General features: G+C 44.5%; 1 protein-coding gene across 1 annotated transcript in view; it reads right to left on the bottom strand.

Annotated features, from left to right (window-relative positions):
- Positions 1 to 3,945: 3,945 nt before the first annotated feature.
- The window catches only part of LOC120990163 (olfactory receptor 1002-like), a 23,354-nt gene continuing 7,595 nt past the window's right edge, over positions 3,946 to 19,704 (bottom strand). The window contains exons 2-3 of the mRNA XM_040418762.1: positions 7,997 to 8,130; positions 3,946 to 4,872 (exon numbers count right to left, since the gene is read on the bottom strand). Coding sequence (XP_040274696.1) covers positions 3,946 to 4,872; positions 7,997 to 8,130 — 1,061 coding nt within the window. The remainder of the gene's footprint in view (positions 4,873 to 7,996; positions 8,131 to 19,704) is intronic.

Here is a 19,704-nt window from a genome sequence, read left to right as displayed (position 1 = left end):
GACATCTCCTATGGAGAATGGAGACTGTCCTACTGTATTACCAGAGACATATCTTGTAGAGTTTAGTGACAGTCCGGTTATCAGTGACATCTCTTGTGGAGTATAGAGACCTCTCTTTTACCAGAGACATCTCCTATAGATTATAGTGACCGTCCTGTTACCAGTTACATCTCCTGTGGAATATAGAGACTTTCCTCCTACCAGTGACATCTGAAGTATGTGAAGTATAGAGACTACAGATGAGCAAAGTTTTCAAGGCATGTGGTCCTAAACTTTTGATCAGCTAAAGAACAGTCTGTTTCAGTTTATTTGCTGTTTTCATTAAATTGAATGCTCAAAAAATGTTTTGTCTCACTCCCATTTCTTCTTGTAGCATGTTGAAGCTCTACTTGGAACCTTGTTAAGATCCAGCCATGCTAAATATGATTTTTTGACATTTTTCAAGTGGTCTTAAACTTTTGATCAGGACTGTATCTACCCAATTACAATGGTCCCTTAAAGAGGTTGTCCAGGTTCAGAGCTGAACCCAGACATACCCATATTTTCACCCAGGCAGCCCCCCTGACTTGAGCATTGGAGCAGTTCATGCTCCGATGCTCTCCTTTTCCCAGGCAAAGGCATTTTCAGGAGTTCCGATGACGAACTGGGCTCTCCATGGGGCTGCCAGGAAGCCCAGTGACATAACCGGCACTCATGGGCAGGCTTTAGCGCTACCCTAGCCAGTAAAGTGGCTAGGACAGCTCTAAAGCACACCCATCAAAGCTGTTGACATCACCGAACACACTGCCAGGCGGAAGCCTCCACCTGGCAGTGTGTTATTGTAAACAAAAGAGCCTTGCCCTGCGCAATTACCGTTTATTTATTTTTTTCCTGAATTGTTTGCTAGGTATTTCTCCTCCTTCCATGTTTATCTTTGTTTCCTTTAGTTACGGCCACCACTGTGCTAGTGCTACAGTGGTGGCCACGCTTATGCAAATGCCTCTGTTTGTCTCTATGTGGCTGGCCAGGCCACCGGGACCGCACGTTGCTTGCTCATGCGCACTAGCTCCCAGGCCAGCCACTGTGCTGTAAACTGTACTGTAAACTGTGAAGCCGATCTGTATTGATCTTCTGCTGTGTAGGTAAATAGGGAAGCCTGTGCTGCCTCCAGCCTCGTGCACAGAGCAGCTCCCAGATAACAGTCTGAAGCATTCCTTCTGCTCCGCTCTCCAGAGCTGTCACATCCATAAACACTGAAAAGGACGCTGCCTGGGCTGCAAATAACACTGTTGATGTGCAGTGCCACTTCTCCAACCTCATCTAAACTACAGTCGTGGCCAAATGTTTTGAGAATTACATAAATATTGGAAATTGGAAAAGTTGCTGCTTAAGTTTTTATAATAGCAATTTGCATATACTCCAGAATGTTATGAAGAGTGATCAGATGAATTGCATAGTCCTTCTTTGCCATGAAAATTAACTTAATCCCAGAAAAACCCTTCCACTGCATTTCATTGCTGTCATTAAAGGACCTGCTGAGATCATTTCAGTAATCGTCTTGTTAACTTGGGTGAGAATGTTGACGAGCACAAGGCTGGAGATCATTATGTCAGGCTGATTGGGTTAAAATGGCAGACTTGACATGTTAAAAGGAGGGTGATGCTTGAAATCATTGTTCTTCCATTGTTAACCATGGTGACCTGCAAAGAAACACGTGCAGCCATCATTGCGTTGCATAAAAATGGCTTCACAGGCAAGGATATTGTGGCTACTAAGATTGCACCTCAATCAACAATTTATAGGATCATCAAGAACTTCAAGGAAAGAGGTTCAATTCTTGTTAAGAAGGCTTCAGGGCGTCCAAGAAAGTCCAGCAAGCGCCAGGATTGTCTCCTAAAGAGGATTCAGCTGCGGGATCGGAGTGCCACCAGTGCAGAGCTTGCTCAGTAATGGCAGCAGGCAGGTGTGAGCGCATCTGCACGCACAGTGAGGCCAAGACTTTTGGAAGATGGCCTGGTGTCAAGAAGGGCAGCAAAGAAGCCACTTCTTTCCAAAAAAAACATCAGGGACAGATTGATCTTCTGCAGAAAGTATGGTGAATGGACTGCTGAGGACTGGGGCAAAGTCATATTCTCCAATGAAGCCTCTTTCCGATTGTTTGGGGCATCTGGAAAAAGGCTTGTCCGGAGAAGAAAAGGTGAGCACTACCATCAGTCCTGTGTCATGCCAACAGTAAAGCCTCCTGAGACCATTCATGTGTGGGGTTGCTTCTCATCCAAGGGAGTGGGCTCACTCACAATTTTGCCCAAAAACACAGCCATGAATAAAGAATGGTACCAAAACACCCTCCAACAGCAACTTCTTCCAACAATCCAACAACAGTTTGGTGAAGAACAATGCATTTTCCATCACGATTGAGCACTGTGCCATGAGGCAAAAGTGATAACTAAGTGGCTTGGGGACCAAAACGTTGACATTTTGGGTCCATGGCCTGGAAACTCCCCAGATCTTAATCCCATTGAGAACTTGTGGTCAATCCTCAAGAGGCGGGTGGACAAACAAAAACCCACTAATTCTGACAAACTCCAAGAAGTGATTATGAAAGAATGGGTTGCTATCAGTCAGGAATTGGCCCAGACGTTGATTGAGAGCATGCCCAGTCGAATTGCAGAGGTCCTGAAAAAGAAGAACCAACACTGCAAATACTGACTCTGCATAAATGTCATGTAATTATCGATAAAAGCCTTTGAAATGTATGAAGTGCGTGTAATTATATTTCACTACATCACAGAAACAACTGAAACAAAGATCTAAAAGCAGTTTAGCAGCAAACTTTGTGAAAACTAATATTTGTGTCATTCTCAAAACTTTTGACCACGACTGTAGACACATGCACAAGCCCTTCTTTTCATAACCTTATCAAGGGTTACAAGGAGCAGCATCTCGTCCAGCACTGCTAATACAAGTTTCTGTAGGAGCATCGGGAGCGTGCACATGTCCTGTGATGAAATGGGAAGAGTACCAATGGGAAGAGTACCAATGGGAAGAGTATCGCCCACATAACTGCAGAGCTGGTGAACAAGGATGAGCAAAAGTAGACAGCAGGAGATGAAGTTACAATATTAATTGGTTCTACAATGACCATTGTATGTTGAAACCATTGTAACCTGAGTAATCGGTTCCAAAGCCCCAAAATTTCATCCAGGATAAAAGAAATTGAAGATATAAAAAAAATTAACAGATAACTAAGACAGCTAAAACAAGTTCTTACATATAACATATCAGGAATAGCTGCTAACTAGGAACTAATATGGCTATTTTAGCAGAGAGGTGGGCTTGATCGGTTTGATTTGAGTCTGAGACATTGTATGTTGAGTCTGGTTTCAACTTACGATGGTCAGATAAAACCATTGTATGTTGAAGGCCATTTTGCCTCGATGGACCACTGTATATCTGCCTATAGTGTCTCTAGCACAGCTAGCTTACTGACTTGTGTCAGTGATTGTTTTTTTGGCAGATAATTCTACAAGACATCCTATCTAAGCCTCTGCTACATGTAGAATGGTATTTCTTCTTTCTGTGCAGAAGGACCTTGTTGAATATTGCCCCCTAACTGGCTGATCAGACTGTTTCTCATCATCTGAGTCATTCAGGGCAAGACCACCACACACACAAACTTCCTACTAGTGTTATGTGATGTAATGTGATCCTCTGTATTGGTTTTTTGCAGTAGAATTTTTGTGAAAATCTTACTAAATTTGATTTGTTTAGAATCAACTCGTTCTTCTGTAAAATAGACATGAGTAATGCATGTACTTTTTGTAACATCTTTTTATTTTTGATTATAAACATTTTTTGTTACTTTCTGTATGGTTTGTTGTTTGAATCTTAGTATCTATATTTCTGGAAAAATCTTAATTTGCAGCCATATATTAGATACACATGGATATTAATGACAATGAATGTTTAGTACATGATGTGTTTATGGAATGCTTGCTGTACGGCTTTCTTAATGTCTTCATTCCTCAGACTGTATATAATGGGGTTAATCAGTGGAGTAAATGCAGTATACAGCAGGGAAAGGATCTTATTAACATCTGATGTTTGTCCACTTGATGGAAGAACATAGACACTGAAGATAGTCCAGTAAAATATGGAGACCACAGTGAGGTGGGAGCTACAGGTGGAGAAGGCTTTCTGTCTACCAGTACTGGATGGGATTCTTAAGACTATTATAAAAATATAAGCATAAGAAACCACAATGATTATGGTTGGGCTTATTAAAGTTGGAATTCCCATCACATAAATCTCCAAATGAACAAAAAAGGTGTTTGAACATGAAAGTTCTAGTAAGGGGAGAAGGTCACAGAATAAATGGTCAATTATATTTGGCCCACAAAATTTTAGCTTGGACAGTGTTATGGTGGCAATGATTGAAATAGAATTTCCCAACAACCAACAAGTGGTGACTGATCTAACACAAAATCTATTAGTTACGATAGAGGAGTAATGGAGGGGATTACAAATGGCCACATATCTGTCATAAGACATCACAGCGAGAAGAAGACATTCAAATACTTCAGTGCTATCAAAAAAATAAAATTGAGTAATACAACCAATTAAACTGATGGTTCCTCCATTATTCAGTTGGACTTTGAACATATTGGGGACAATGTTTCCAGTTAATAAGATGTCACTAACGGACAGTTGTGAGATAAAGAAGTACATTGGAGTGTGGAGGTTCCTGCTGGTGGACACCAGGATGATGATCAGGAGATTCCCACATATCGTGGCAACAAAGACAAGAAGGAACAGAAGGAAGAGAACATTTCTTACAAGTGGTCTGCCTTGAAATCCTAAGAGGAAAAACTCTTTGACCACAGTGAGATTTGTCTGCAAATAGAAGAAGAAGAAAGTAAAGCAAACATAAGGAGACTTCAAATTAGGTCAGACTGTATTGTTCGGACCAATTTAGTAGCAATCAGACTGTCTTATCCACAGGACATAGATAGGAAAACTATATTATATAAAGAATGAGACAGAATCCATGTAAGCATTCATTCATTACAATATTTTGAACATGACAATGGATCAGCGAACCCGGACCGCACTGTACGGTGTACGGGTACCCCAATCTGAACATGGACATTGGTGCAAAAATCTGTGTTCGTGTTTGGTGTTCAGAGTTTAAATAAAGAATTAAAAAAGGCTGCAGCAAGCGTGTAAGCTGTGGGCAATTGGAAGCCATCACAGTCATTCCTAGTATTGGCATGGCTGTGATTGGCCGGCGCGCCATGTGACCATACATGCATAAATACTGGATCACATGGTGCGCCACCATTCTGCTCTGACTAGTGTAAGGACAGGACACTGCTGCAGAATGGAGAGTGTTAGGCTGTTATGGATTTGAAAACACTTCATTTGAAGCCATGACACAGACGTGACACAGAAATACAATTATTTGTCTGTCAGACAATTTGGTGGGTGAGAATAAAAACATGATAGAAGCATCAAGTAGGGGACGTGGCTGTGGTCGTGGTGCTAATGGTGCTGGTGTTGGTGGAGCTCCTGCTGTAGGGAGAGGATGTTGTCGATCTGCCAAAATTAAACACCTTCTTCTTGTGCATGCAGGCAACAGGAGGTTCTGTGCCCTTTTGTAGGCCCGAATACCGCACTCCGAATGGTGAGGCCAAAACAAGTAGAGGTGATAGTAGATTGGATGGCTGAGAGTGCCTCGATTTCCTGTCCATTGTCTTCCACCCAGTCCAATGCTGAAAGTGCACCGTCAGCCCACGGGCATCCGTCGGCCCACGGGCATCTGTCGTCCACCTCAGCCTCTTGCACATTAGCCAAGAAGTCTGTGTCCCAAGTCATGCAGCATTCACTTATGCTTTTAATGACTCTGCTGGTGGTATTTCTGTGGGCCATCCAACTAGCCCTGCCCCAGAAGTGACATAAATTGAGTGCACTTATGCCCAACCACTTATGTTTGAAGATGAGGAAGTGTGAGGACCGTCGAAGCTCGTCTCTGTTGATGATGAGGAAACTCTGGTATTAACTACTGCTGCTTTCTGCACTGTGCAGATCAGACAGGAGGGCAAGGGTGAGAAGTGGGATGAAGATGATGTGGAAGATGATGAGGTCCTACTGTAGACCTCACATGGCAACCAGGTCATGCCAGTGACATGTGCAGTTCGGAGGAAGAGGAGGGTGCAGGGTGCAAAAGCACAGTGGCCGGACCCCAGCCATTATGCCTGCTACTGCCCAACGCGCCCATGAACAGAGCACACCAAAGCCAGCTCAAAGGAGTTCTCTGGCGTGGCAGTTCTTCAGACAATGTGCTGAACACAAGACGCAGGTGGTTTGCATGCTGCACAATTAGAGCCTGAAGCAAAACATAAATATTCTAAACCTAAGCACCACCTTCATGACCAGGGATCTAACTGAAAAGCACAAGCTGCAGCGGAGTAGACACCTAAAAAAAACACAAAATATTGGAGGCTTCTCCTGCTCCATGCTTTGCTGTTGTCTCAGTCTCTTCTTCCCCCTCTGGAGCGACAGGGCCACCTGGCACCTCTCAAAGTCAGGATGTGACAGCAACACCACAACACTGTCCCATAGATGCGTTCACCTGTCCATCCCCCAAACCCACAAGCCCTGGCCCTGAATACCAGCATTTCAAAATTCATGGCCTTTGAAATGCTGCCATTCCGTCTGGTGAAGACAGAGAGTTTTAAAAATGTAATGATGGCAGCTGTCCCAGGGTACGTGGTTCTCAGCGTGGTTCAAAATCAAGTGTGCACTGTTCAACATCATGAGTTGCCAGATCTACATAACCAGCAATACGTGGACCAGTAAGCATGGGCAGGGATGTTATACAGTATCTCCCTAACAGCCCACTAGGTAAATCTAGTGAAGGCTGGGCCAGAGGTGGAAAATGGTTTGGCTCACGTCCTACCGCTACTGAGGATTGCTGGACGTTTCTCGTTGCCTCCGGTTGCCTCCTCCTCCTACTCTGCTTCCTCCTGCTGTTCCTCCTCTTCTGCCTTCTCATCCAGTCAGCGCAACACCTGCACCATCAACTTCAGCACAGAACAAGGGTGAAACAACAGCAGGCTGTTCTGAAACTCATATGTTTGGGGGGCAGATCCCACACTGTGCAGGAGCTTTGGGCAGGCATGGAACAACAGACTGATGAGTGGTTGGTGCCGCTAAGCCTGGTGGTGTGCAACAACAGGCAAAATCTCGTAGCAGCTCTGGGCCTAGCCGGTTTGACACACATTCCTTGCCTGGCGCATGTGCCGAACTTGTGGTGCAGAGGTTCCTGAAGAATTACCTTGATATGTCAGAGCTGCTTCAGAAAGTGAGGGCCGTCTGTGCGCGCTTTTGGCGTTCTCACCCTGCTGCTGCTCGCCTGCCTGTGCTGCAGTGTAACTTTGGCCTTCCTGCTCACCGCCTTATATGCAACATACCCACAATGTGGAACTCCACCTTGCACATGCTGGAGAGACTGTGCAAGCAGGAGCAGGTGATGGTGGAGTTTCAGCTGCAGCACTTATGGGTGAGTCACTTTGTGTAACAGCACCATTTCACCACCAACGAGTGGTCCTCCATGCGGGACCTGTGTGTCATGTTGCACTGCTTCGAGTACTCCACCAACATGGCCTTCGGTGATGACGCTGTCATTAGCCTCACTATCCTACTTCTATGTCTCCTTGAAAAGATGCTTCAGGCACTGATGGATGAGGATTTGGCACAGGAAGAGGAGGAGGAGGAACAGGGATCATTTCCATGGTTATCAGGCTAGCCGTCCAAAGGTGGCTCAGAGGTGGGTTCCTGCACCAACAGCAGCCATGTACCTAACTGTCCAGCCAGGGCACAGTTTTGGAAGATGAGGATGATGATGATGATAAGGAGGAGGATCCCCATTCACAGCAGGGTGGCACCCAAATCAGCTCACGGCATCACTGGAACATGGCTGGGGGGGATAAATAGGACACGACGATACACCTCCAACCGAAAACAGCTTGTCCTTGCACACATGAGTGACTACATGCTGCAGTGCCTGCGCAATGACCAGCGAGTTGGCTTCATTCTTCCCAGTGCTGATTACTAGGTGGTCAACCTTCTGGATCCCCACTACAAGGTCAACTAGAGCATGATCAGAAGATGCGCTAGTACAACCACACGGTAGAGTCTCTACTGATAGTGTTCCCACCTGACAGCGGGGGCTCAGTGGAAGCACGAGGTGGAGGAGGAAGATACTAATGCAGCTGGGGCACTGCCATCTCAGAAGGGGAGGTTTAGCATGGCCAAAACATGGTGGAACAGTACATGTGCACACGTCTGCACGTACTGACTAATGGGTCTGTCCCTTTTAACTTCTGAAAGGAATTCAGGCCTCACCCAGCCATTGTTATACTCTAGCACACTTTGTGCATTCTATTTGCCATTTTCCAATGTTTTGGCACCTCTATAAAACAAACAAAAAAATATATAAGAAAAATAAATAAATAACAAAAACAAATTATAATAATTTGTTGTCTACCTCCTCTGCCTACACTGCCACGCCCGCCTCTTCCGCTTTCACCATCTCATCCGCCTCTTCCTCCACTTGGACTTCCACCTCCTGGCTCAAGATTATTAAGTTCTATATATTGTCAAAGACATATACTGACTGCACCCCAAAAAATGGCTAAAGGTCATACACAGAATTGACAGACACATAAAAAAAAAACAGAAACAATGTTGGCTTCCTCCCCCACTGCCACCTACAATGCCACATCCACCTCCTCTACTCTGACCTCCACCTCCTGTCTCAAGATTATTATTTGTTATATTGGCAAAGTAGAGAAGTATACTGACCGCACCACAAAAAATGGCTAAAGGCCACACACAGAATTAACCACTTGCCGCCGCGCTAACGCCGAAAGGCGTCATTGCGGCGGCTCCCCCAGGCTACGCTAACGCCGATTGGCGTCATCTCGCGTGAGCCGAGATTTCCTGTGAACGCGCGCACACAGGCGCGCGCGCTCACAGGAACGGAAGGTAAGAGAGTTGATCTCCAGCCTGCCAGCGGCGATCGTTCGCTGGCAGGCTGGAGATGTGATTTTTTTAACCCCTAACAGGTATATTAGACGCTGTTTTGATAACAGCGTCTAATATACCTGCTACCTGGTCCTCTGGTGGTCCCCTTTGTTTGGATCGACCACCAGAGGACACAGGTAGCTCAGTAAAGTAGCACCAAACACCACTACACTACACCCCCCGTCACTTATTAACCCCTTATTAGCCCCTGATCACCCCATATAGACTCCCTGATCACCCCCCTGTCATTGATTACCCCCCTGTCATTGATCACACCCCTGTAAAGCTCCATTCAGATGTCCGCATGATTTTTACGGATCCACTGATAGATGGATCGGATCCGCAAAACGCATACGGACGTCTGAATGGAGCCTTACAGGGGCGTGATCAATGACTGTGGTGATCACCCCATATAGACTCCCTGATCACCCCCCTGTCATTGATTACCCCCCTGTCATTGATCAACCCCCTGTAAAGCTCCATTCAGATGTCCGCATGATTTTTACGGATCCACTGATAGATGGATCGGATCCGCAAAACGCATACGGACGTCTGAATGGAGCCTTACAGGGGCGTGATCAATGACTGTGGTGATCACCCCATATAGACTCCCTGATCACCCCCCTGTCATTGATTACACCCCTGTCATTGATCAACCCCCTGTAAAGCTCCATTCAGATGTCCGCATGATTTTTACGGATCCACTGATAGATGGATCGGATCCGCAAAACGCATACGGACGTCTGAATGGAGCCTTACAGGGGCGTGATCAATGACTGTGGTGATCACCCCATATAGACTCCCTGATCACCCCCCTGTCATTGATTACCCCCCTGTCATTGATCAACCCCCTGTAAAGCTCCATTCAGACGTCCGCATGATTTTTAGGGATCCACTGATAGATGGATCGGATCCGCAAAACGCATACGGACGTCTGAATGGAGCCTTACAGGGGCGTGATCAATGACTGTGGTGATCACCCCATATAGACTCCCTGATCACCCCCCTGTCATTGATTACACCCCTGTCATTGATCAATCCCCTGTAAAGCTCCATTCAGATGTCCGCATGATTTTTACGGATCCACTGATAGATGGATCGGATCCGCAAAACGCATACGGACGTCTGAATGGAGCCTTACAGGGGCGTGATCAATGACTGTGGTGATCACCCCATATAGACTCCCTGATCACCCCCCTGTCATTGATTACCCCCCTGTCATTGATCACCCTCTTGTAAAGCTCCATTCAGACGTCCGCATGATTTTTACGGATCCACTGATAGATGGATCGGATCTGCAAAACACATACAGGCGTCTCCCTGGAGCCTTCCAGGGGGGGTGATCACCCCATATAGACTCCCTGATCACCCCCCCTGTCATTGATCACCCCCCCTGTCATTGATCACTCCCCCGTCAGGCTGCATTCAGATGTCCGTATGATTTTTACGGATCCACGGATACATGGATCGGATCCGCAAAACACATACGGACATCTGAATGGAGCCTTACAGGGGGGTGATCAATGACAGGGGGGTGATCACCCCATATAGACTCTCTGATCACCCCCCTGTCATTGATCACCCCCCCTGTCATTGATCACCCCCCTGTCAGGCTCCATTCAGACATTTTTTTGGCCCAAGTTAGCGGAATTATTATTATTTTTTCTTACAAAGTCTCATATTCCACTAACTTGTGTCAAAAAATAAAATCTCACATGAACTCACCATACCCCTCACGGAATCCAAATGCGTAAAATTTTTTAGACATTTATATTCCAGACTTCTTCTCACGCTTTAGGGCCCCTAGAATGCCAGGGCAGTATAAATACCCCACATGTGACCCCATTTCGGAAAGAAGACATTCCAAGGTATTCGGTGAGGGGCATATTGAGTCCATGAAAGATTGAAATTTTTGTCCCAAGTTAGCGGAAAGGGAGACTTTGTGAGAAAAAAATAAAAAATATAAAATATCAATTTCCGCTAACTTGTGCCAAAAAAAATTAATTTCTATGAACCCGCCATGCCCCTCATTGAATACCTTGGGGTGTCTTCTTTCCAAAATGGGGTCACATGTGGGGTATTTATACTGCCCTGGCATTCTAGGGGCCCCAAAGCGTGAGAAGAAGTCTGGTATCCAAATGTCTAAAAATGCCCTCCTAAAAGGATTTTGGGCACCTTTGCGCATCTAGGCTGCAAAAAAGTGTCACACATCTGGTATCGCCGTACTCAGGAGAAGTTGGGGAATGTGTTTTGGGGTGTCATTTTACATATACCCATGCTGGGTGAGATAAATATCTTGGTCAAATGCCAACTTTGTATAAAAAAAATGGGAAAAGTTGTCTTTTGCCAAGATATTTCTCTCACCCAGCATGGGTATATGTAAAATGACACCCCAAAACACATTGCCCAACTTCTCCTGAATACGGCGATACCACATGTGTGACACTTTTTTGCAGCCTAGGTGGGCAAAGGGGCCCACATTCCAAAAAGCACCTTTAGGATTTCACAGGTCATTTACCTACTTACCACACATTAGGGCCCCTGGAAAATGCCAGGGCAGTATAACTACCCCACAAGTGACCCCATTTTGGAAAGAAGACACCCCAAGGTATTCCGTGAGGGGCATGGCGAGTTCCTAGAATTTTTTATTTTTTGTCACAAGTTAGTGGAAAATGCTGATTTTTTTTTTTTTTTCATACAAAGTCTCATATTCCACTAACTTGTGACAAAAAATAAAAACTTCCATGAACTCACTATGCCCATCAGCGAATACCTTGGGGTCTCTTCTTTACAAAATGGGGTCACTTGTGGGGTAGTTATACTGCCCTGGCATTCTAGGGGCCCAAATGTGTGGTAAGGAGTTTGAAATCAAATTCTGTAAAAAATGACCAGTGAAATCCGAAAGGTGCCCTTTGGAATATGGGCCGCTTTGCCCACCTAGGCTGCAAAAAAGTGTCACACATCTGGTATCTCCGTATTCAGGAGAAGTTGGGGAATGTGTTTTGGGGTGTCATTTTACATATACCCATGCTGGGTGAGAGAAATATCTTGGCAAAAGACAACTTTTACCATTTTTTTTATACAAAGTTGTCTTTTGCCAAGATATTTCTCTCACCCAGCATGGGTATATGTAAAATGACACCCCAAAACACATTCCCCAACTTCTTCTGAATAAGGAGATACCACATGTGTGACACTTTTTTGCAGCCTAGGTGGAAAAAGGGGCCCATATTCCAAAGAGCACCTTTCGGATTTCACTGGCCATTTTTTACAGAATTTGATTTCAAACTCCTTACCACACATTTGGGCCCCTAGAATGCCAGGGCAGTATAACTACCCCACAAGTGACCCCATTTTGGAAAGAAGACATCCCAAGGTATTCGCTGATGGGCATAGTGAGTTCATGGAAGTTTTTATTTTTTGTCACAAGTTAGTGGAAAATGATGATTTTTTTTTATTTTATTTTTTTTCTTACAAAGACTCATATTCCACTAACTTGTGACAAAAAATAAAAACTTCCATGAACTCACTATGCCCATCAGCGAATACCTTGGGGTGTCTTCTTTCCAAAATGGGGTCACTTGTGGGGTAGTTATTCTGCCCTGGCATTCTAGGGGCCCAAATGTGTGGTAAGGAGTTTGAAATCAAATTCTGTAAAAAATGACCAGTGAAATCCGAAAGGTGCTCTTTGGAATATGGGCCCCTTTGCCCACCTAGGCTGCAAAAAAGTGTCACACATCTGGTATCTCCGTATTCAGGAGAAGTTGGGGAATGTGTTTTGTGGTGTCATTTTACATATACCCATGCTGGGTGAGAGAAATATCTTGGCAAAAGACAACTTTTACCATTTTTTTATACAAAGTTGTCTTTTGCCAAGATATTTATCTCACCCAGCATGGGTATATGTAAAATGACACCCCAAAACACATTCCCCAACTTCTCCTGAATACGGAGATACCACATGTGTGACACTTTTTTGCAGCCTAGGTGGGCAAAGGGGCCCACATTCCAAAGAGCACCTTTCGGATTTCACCGGCCATTTTTTACAGAATTTGATTTCAAACTCCTTACCACACATTTGGGCCCCTAGAATGCCAGGGCAGTATAACTACCCCACAAGTTACCCCATTTTAGAAAGAAGACATCCCAAGGTATTCGCTGATGGGCATAGTGAGTTCATGGAAGTTTTTATTTTTTGTCACAAGTTAGTGGAATTTGAGACTTTGTAAGAAAAAAAAAATAATAAAAAAAAAATCATCATTTTCCGCTAACCTGTGACAAAAAATAAAAAGTTCTATGAACTCACTATGCCCATCAGCGAATACCTTAGGGTGTCTACTTTCCGAAATGGGGTCATTTGTGGGGTCTTTGTACTGTCTGGCCATTGTAGAACCTCAGGAAACATGACAGGTGCTCAGAAAGTCAGAGCTCCTTCAAAAAGCGGAAATTCACATTTTTGTACCATAGTTTGTAAACGCTATAACTTTTACCCAAACCATTTTTTTTTTACCCAAACATTTTTTTTTTATCAAAGACATGTAGAACAATAAATTTAGAGCAAAATTTATATATGGATGTCGTTTTTTTGCAAAATTTTACAACTGAAAGTGAAAAATGTCATTTTTTTGCAAAAAAAATCGTTAAATTTCGATTCATAACAAAAAAAGTAAAAATGTCAGCAGCAATGAAATACCACCAAATGAAAGCTCTATTAGTGAGAAGAAAAGGAGGTAAAATTCATTTGGGTGGTAAGTTGCATGACCGAGCAATAAACCGCTAAAGTTGTGGAGTGCCGATTTGTAAAAAAGGGCCTGGTCTTTAGGGGGGTATAAACCTGTGGTCCTTAAGTGGTTAACAAACAAACAAACAAAAAAAAAAAGAAACGCAAAAACAGTGTTGTCTTCCTCTTCCTCCTCTTCCACGTCTACAGCCTCCTTAACTTCCTACTCCACGTGGACCTCTACCTACTCGTTCAAGATGATTATTTTATATTTTTATGTTTTATAAGTTATTTTGAGTCATTTTCTTATCCACATTTGTTTGCAGGGCAATTGTACTTCTCTATCTCCTATTTTGGTTCAATTTTCAGCCCTCTAGCCCTTTCTATGACTTATTTACAGCCATTTTTCATCCCCAAAGTTTGGGTCCTCATTGACTTCAATGGGGTTCGGTGTTCGGGGTCAAGTTCGGGACCCAAACCGAACTTTGAAACAAAGTTCGGCCGAACCCAAACATCCACAGTTCCGCTCATCCCTAAACATGACAAAATTTTTAGGAGGTTTATTCTAGAGATAAACAAAATTCCTGAAAGTTGTTTTCGGTTCAATTGTAATGAATTGGTAAAAAAAAAGTTTTGGTCTGAATCAATTATGCCTGAATCAAATGTGCTCCTGAAAATTGATGTCTTCTAGGACAAAATGTTTTTCTTTCTTGTATTCTCTTTTTTTTTTCAAATTCACCCCCCTCCCCCCATTAGAAACTACTGAACACAATAGCAGCAATAGTAAATAATGTCAGAGTAAGTCTACTTTCACACTCGAGTTTGGGGCAGATCCGTCATGGATCTGCAAAAATGCATCTGTCATAAATGGATCCGTTTGAAGTATCTGTAACATAGCCAAGACAGATCCCTCATGAATTCCATTGAACATTAATGGGAGACGGATCCATTTTCTATTATGCCAGATTGTGTCAGAAAAAACAGATCCGCCCCCATTGACTTACATTGTGTGCCAGAATGGATCCGTTTGGCTCAGTTTCGTCTAGCGGACAGCAAAACGCTGCAGGCAGCTTCCAGAGCAGAATGGAGACTGATCGGAGGCAAACTGATAACTTCTGAGTGGATCCTTTTCTATTCAGAATGCATTAGGGAAATCCGTTTTGGACCGCTTATGAAAGCCCTAGACGGATCTCACAAACGGAAAGCCAAAACGCGAGTGTGAAAAGTAGCCTTACAGTGGTGTATATATGTATATTAAATACTGTATATATATATATATATATATATATATATGTATTTTGCAGATGTGTACAGTATAAGTGCTGGGATGCATGTATATCCCACCCAGATACCTCAGCTGGGTCAGATAACTGAAATCCAGAAAGCTGCGGTGGTGTCAGCAAAGTGTAGTTTGCTCAGACAGTTTTGTCTAGATGTTGTTCTGGGCTGGATTTCATGTGGACTGGTGGGTAGGTTTGGTAGTGGGATCTGCCAATCCACACCCTTCCACTACATGTATTGTCTTTTGCCGGAGTTGATCGCAGGTGAGGTCTGCTGCTGTAGTCACGGAGGAACCCTCTGTGTATGACTTGGGGGGGAGAAAGGCGGAGGAAGCCTGAGACAGAGGGGAGCCTGAGGCTCTGTGTGGTCTCAGCTAGGAGGGCTGATGGGTCACGAAGCTTTGTAAAGCCTTAAGTTTGGGGGGGCCCAGCGATGCCTATGGCACGGTCAAAGTCGGGAAGACTGCTGAACCATCTCCCCCCAAGTGTGCTGGTGTGGTCACAGCCTGGAGGCTGCTGGACCGTATATGACTCAGGAAGCTGGATCTAATCCTGCGTGTGAACGGCACTCTATAGGTGAGGTAGAGATAACACGTGTACTAGGTAGACGGGCAGGTGTTTATTTTAGATGTTTATGTGTGTGATGTTGCTGAAGTGCACACTGAGCCATCGGATTTGTCATGCTTTTTAAAATTAAAGGGGTTGTCCAGGTTCAGAGCTTAATCCGAACATAACCCTTTCTTCCCTAATTCAGTATGAAGGAGTGGAGTATCGAAGTATGAAATTTTGCGAAGGGCAAGGGCTTTTTCTTTAGATTGAATAATGTATTGAGTCTCTGAATGAAAATGTGAGTCTTCTGCCTAGCAGTGATGCCGATGATGTTGCCGGCACTAATAAATGGTAAAACAGCCTAGAGCAGCACTATAGACCGCACATTAGTGCTGGTGATGTCACCGGGATTACTGCTAGGTGGAAGCCTTCCCCTAGTAGTTTAAAAATGTAATCAAAACAGCAAGAGGGGCTCCGATGCTCCACTTATACGGGCTGAATGGGTGAATAAGTAGTTATTGTAAGGAGGGGCCGGGACGCGTGCTTCCTTCGCAGCTCCGCCGGCGCCCTGCACATGGAGAGGGGCGAGGACGCAGCCTACATCCTCGTCTCCATAGCAGCAGGCGAGCAGAGCGCCAATAATGAACGTCGCTCGGCTGTGTTGGGCTGTGTATTGTGTAGAGTCACGTGATGCTGGCCACGTCATGTACTGTAACTCACCAGCCAGGGCTATTTAAACATGCAGCCTGATGCCACAGGTTGCCTGTGATTGGTCTTCCTTCCTTCACTAGCGTATTCAATATTGTGACCTTGTGCGTTTCGACCTCGGCTTTGCTTTCTGACCTCGACTTTGAATCCTCCCTGGTATTGACGTTACCTCCTGGCTTCTGACCTTGGCTTTGTTTGTGACCTCAACCTTGCATCCTCCTTTTGTATTTATGTGACCTCCTGGCTACTGACCTGGCTTGTATTTACCTTGTTGTATTTTTTACCCCCCTGTGCCTGCCTGTCACTTTGTTTGTTGTTTTCTTCTGTATTGTATTTTTACCTTTAAGGCCTTGCACATACTTTGTTTAGGGACCTCCGTCTAGTTGTACCCGGTTGCCTAGGGTGGAACGTGCAAGTAGGTAGGGACAGAGGTGTGGGTGGAGCTTATGGCTATGCACACTCCATCCTACCATGACAGTTATGTCCGGTTTCAGCTCTGAACCCAGACAACCCTTTTAAGATACTTTCCACAATTTGTCCCTATTGGAGATCAGATGGTGATTTTAAACAAATATAGCAGTATCAGAATAAAACAATGTCTTGTTCAAAATAAATGGTCCAAAAATGATGCCTTAAAAGATGTAATCGGGTAGTATCAGAAGAAGCACTGGATTGTTCTGAACAATTACCCCAAATTTCTCTCTTTTTTGGGAGCAGCATAGTGTAGATGTGGAACCTCACAGAAAAGGCAGGAGATGTGCAGCTGTGAAGGGGTAATAGTAGTGGCAGCAACACAGTATGGATTATAATGAAAAATACAGGAGATATGTGGCTTAGTGGCGGCAGCATCAGTACAGTTTGAAACATGATAGATAGACAAGGCAGAAGATATGTGGATGAGCATCGGTGGCAGCTAGAGATGAGCGAATTTTTAAAAAATTTGATTCAGCTGGTTCGACAAATTTTTGGGAAAAATTTGGTTCGATCCAAATTTATTTGCAGCAAATTGTTAAAAAACTGCTATTTCCTGGCTGCAGAGAGCCTTTATAGTGGTGTAGAATGCTGTTCCTTGCAGTAACACGCATAGGGAGTCTGCTTTAGTAGTGAAATAATACTGTTAATCCGTATGACATGCAGATGACAGGCGTCGCTCTTAGAATCACTGCATACTTCTCTTATTTGGGCAGTCACGGGGCCAACACTGACCAAATAACTCAAGTATGAACTCAGTCTTACAGGTCGATGTTAGCGCCAAGAAGAAGCGCTCTCCTTTTACACCGTCGCCAGCTGATTTCGCATAGATGTCTACAGAATCTGTTGTATTAAACGCTTATAGAAGTAGAGACTCCCAGGACAGAGTGGAGATGGTGTCAGCAGTAAGTTTGTGTTGACATCACTGATTATTTTGCCCATCCTGTGATCCATCAGAACAATAACTCCCAAAAAACGGATCCTGTCTGTGGAGAATCTGCCTTCACTTGGTCAGCATTTGGTCAGTAATCCATCAGTTTTGCTAATGCCCAAAAAAAAAAGAGACAGGAGTGGATCCAAATCAGAGATGACACGTGAATGGAATATTTGCATGTCTTCTGTGTTTTGTACCCACTCCTGCTTTTGGCTACCAAATCACAAGCCAATTCTGAAGGAACCATACAGGCCTTAGAACTGCTACACAGACAGGATCAGTTGTGCGTCTCATTTTTTCAGAAGAAGGGTCAAATAAATGATGTCAGCCAGGTCGAAAGGCAAAATAGTGGCCCAGTCATGAAGTGGGAACAGCATAAGAACAATAACAGTGTGGAGGTGGCGACAGCATCAGGAGGCCACAGAGTGGCAAGGTGACATTGTGTGGAGGTGGCAGCAGCATGAGGAGGCCACAGAGTGGCAAGGTGACATAGTGTGGAGGTGGCAGCAGCATGAGGAGACCACAGAGTGGCCCAATGACAGAGTCTAGAGGTGGCGGCAGCATCAGGAGGCCACAGAGTGGCATAATGTCACAGTGTGGAGGTGGCGCCAGCATCAGAAGGTCACAGAGTTGCAAGGTAATGGGTGATTGTAGACCTCCTTTTGCTGTATGGACAGAATTACGTCATCATGGGTCCTTGCAGTAAACATAATGAAGACACTGATGACAACACACCAGCAGACTTTGGCTTTAACATCTATTCACAATTAAATCAAGCAGCTTCAGTAAGTTGAAAATATTAATGTGTTTTTATCTGCTCCATCTGCATTCGATCTCCACAGCACACAAGACATGACAGGAGAGCCTCTGCTTTAGAGTCAAAGTCCAGTTTCTTAAGATCAGGAGTTCCTTTAGAATTGTGCATAACATTCTTGCTCCCTGTGCAAAGTCATAACAAAAGGACTCAGTGGGCATACACAACAGAGGAAGCTGAAGCTGGTTGCCTCAATTTTAATTCAGGAGCAGTAAACAGCAGGAATCAAATAGAGGTGGCTGAACTGAGCTGCTCTGTATCTCTTGTGAAGTCAATGTCTCCAACTATGCCCCTTTCGCAATTTATAGCAAAAACATTATTTTCATGTAGAGATCCAAGAATTGTGTTGGAGGCATGTAGTGTATGCAAGCCATGTGCGACCCCTCTTATCACCCTTACTCTGTTCTGCACCTGTTTTGTCTGGGCAAACGGAGTCACACAGGGGAGGAACTGTTCCGTGTCCTACAGCAAGAAATTGAATCCTGACTTTCTCCGCGACAACTCAAAATTTGAAACATGGTGACCAACAACGGGAAGAACATGGTGTTGGCGCTGCGTCAATGAGGACTGAGCCATGCTCCCTGCGTGGCACACGTGTTCAATCTGTTTGTCAAGTGGTTCCTGAAGTCTTCCACCCACCCTAAAAATGGCCAGGAAACTTTGCATGCACTTCAGCCACTCGTACACCGCAAAACACACCTTCCTTGAGCTGCAGTGGCAGAACGGCATCCCCCAACATAGGCTGATATGCGACTTTTCCACCCTTTAGAATTCCACCCTCCATATGTTGGACAGAATATACGAACAGAGAAAGGCCATCAATGATTTCTTGATGATCCAGGTGGACAGGAGTACTCCCCTGTGTAACTTCAATGTCAACTTGTGGCAGCTCATGCGTAACACCTGCCGTTTGCTCAGGCCCTTTGAGGAGGCCACGTTAATTCACGCCCTGCCCTGTGAGAGGCCTGAGAAGATCTGACAGACTTGCTACACGTGCGTCTATTTGAAAGATTGTTCTGCTTCTCTTTGTTGTGGTTTTGGGCAGGATCCCACCTCCCCATAGGTTCTGCTCATTACAGTAGCTATTTAGTGGTGCTATTTATACCCTCCTCTCACTATAACCCTTGCGGTTTATATTTGCTTCTGGAGTTCTCTGCTGGTG

This window comes from Bufo bufo, chromosome 1, assembly GCF_905171765.1.
Source record: "Bufo bufo chromosome 1, aBufBuf1.1, whole genome shotgun sequence".
NCBI lineage: Eukaryota > Metazoa > Chordata > Amphibia > Anura > Bufonidae > Bufo > Bufo bufo.
Note: the sequence above shows the minus strand (reverse complement) of the source record. Positions and strands in the feature narration are given on the sequence as shown.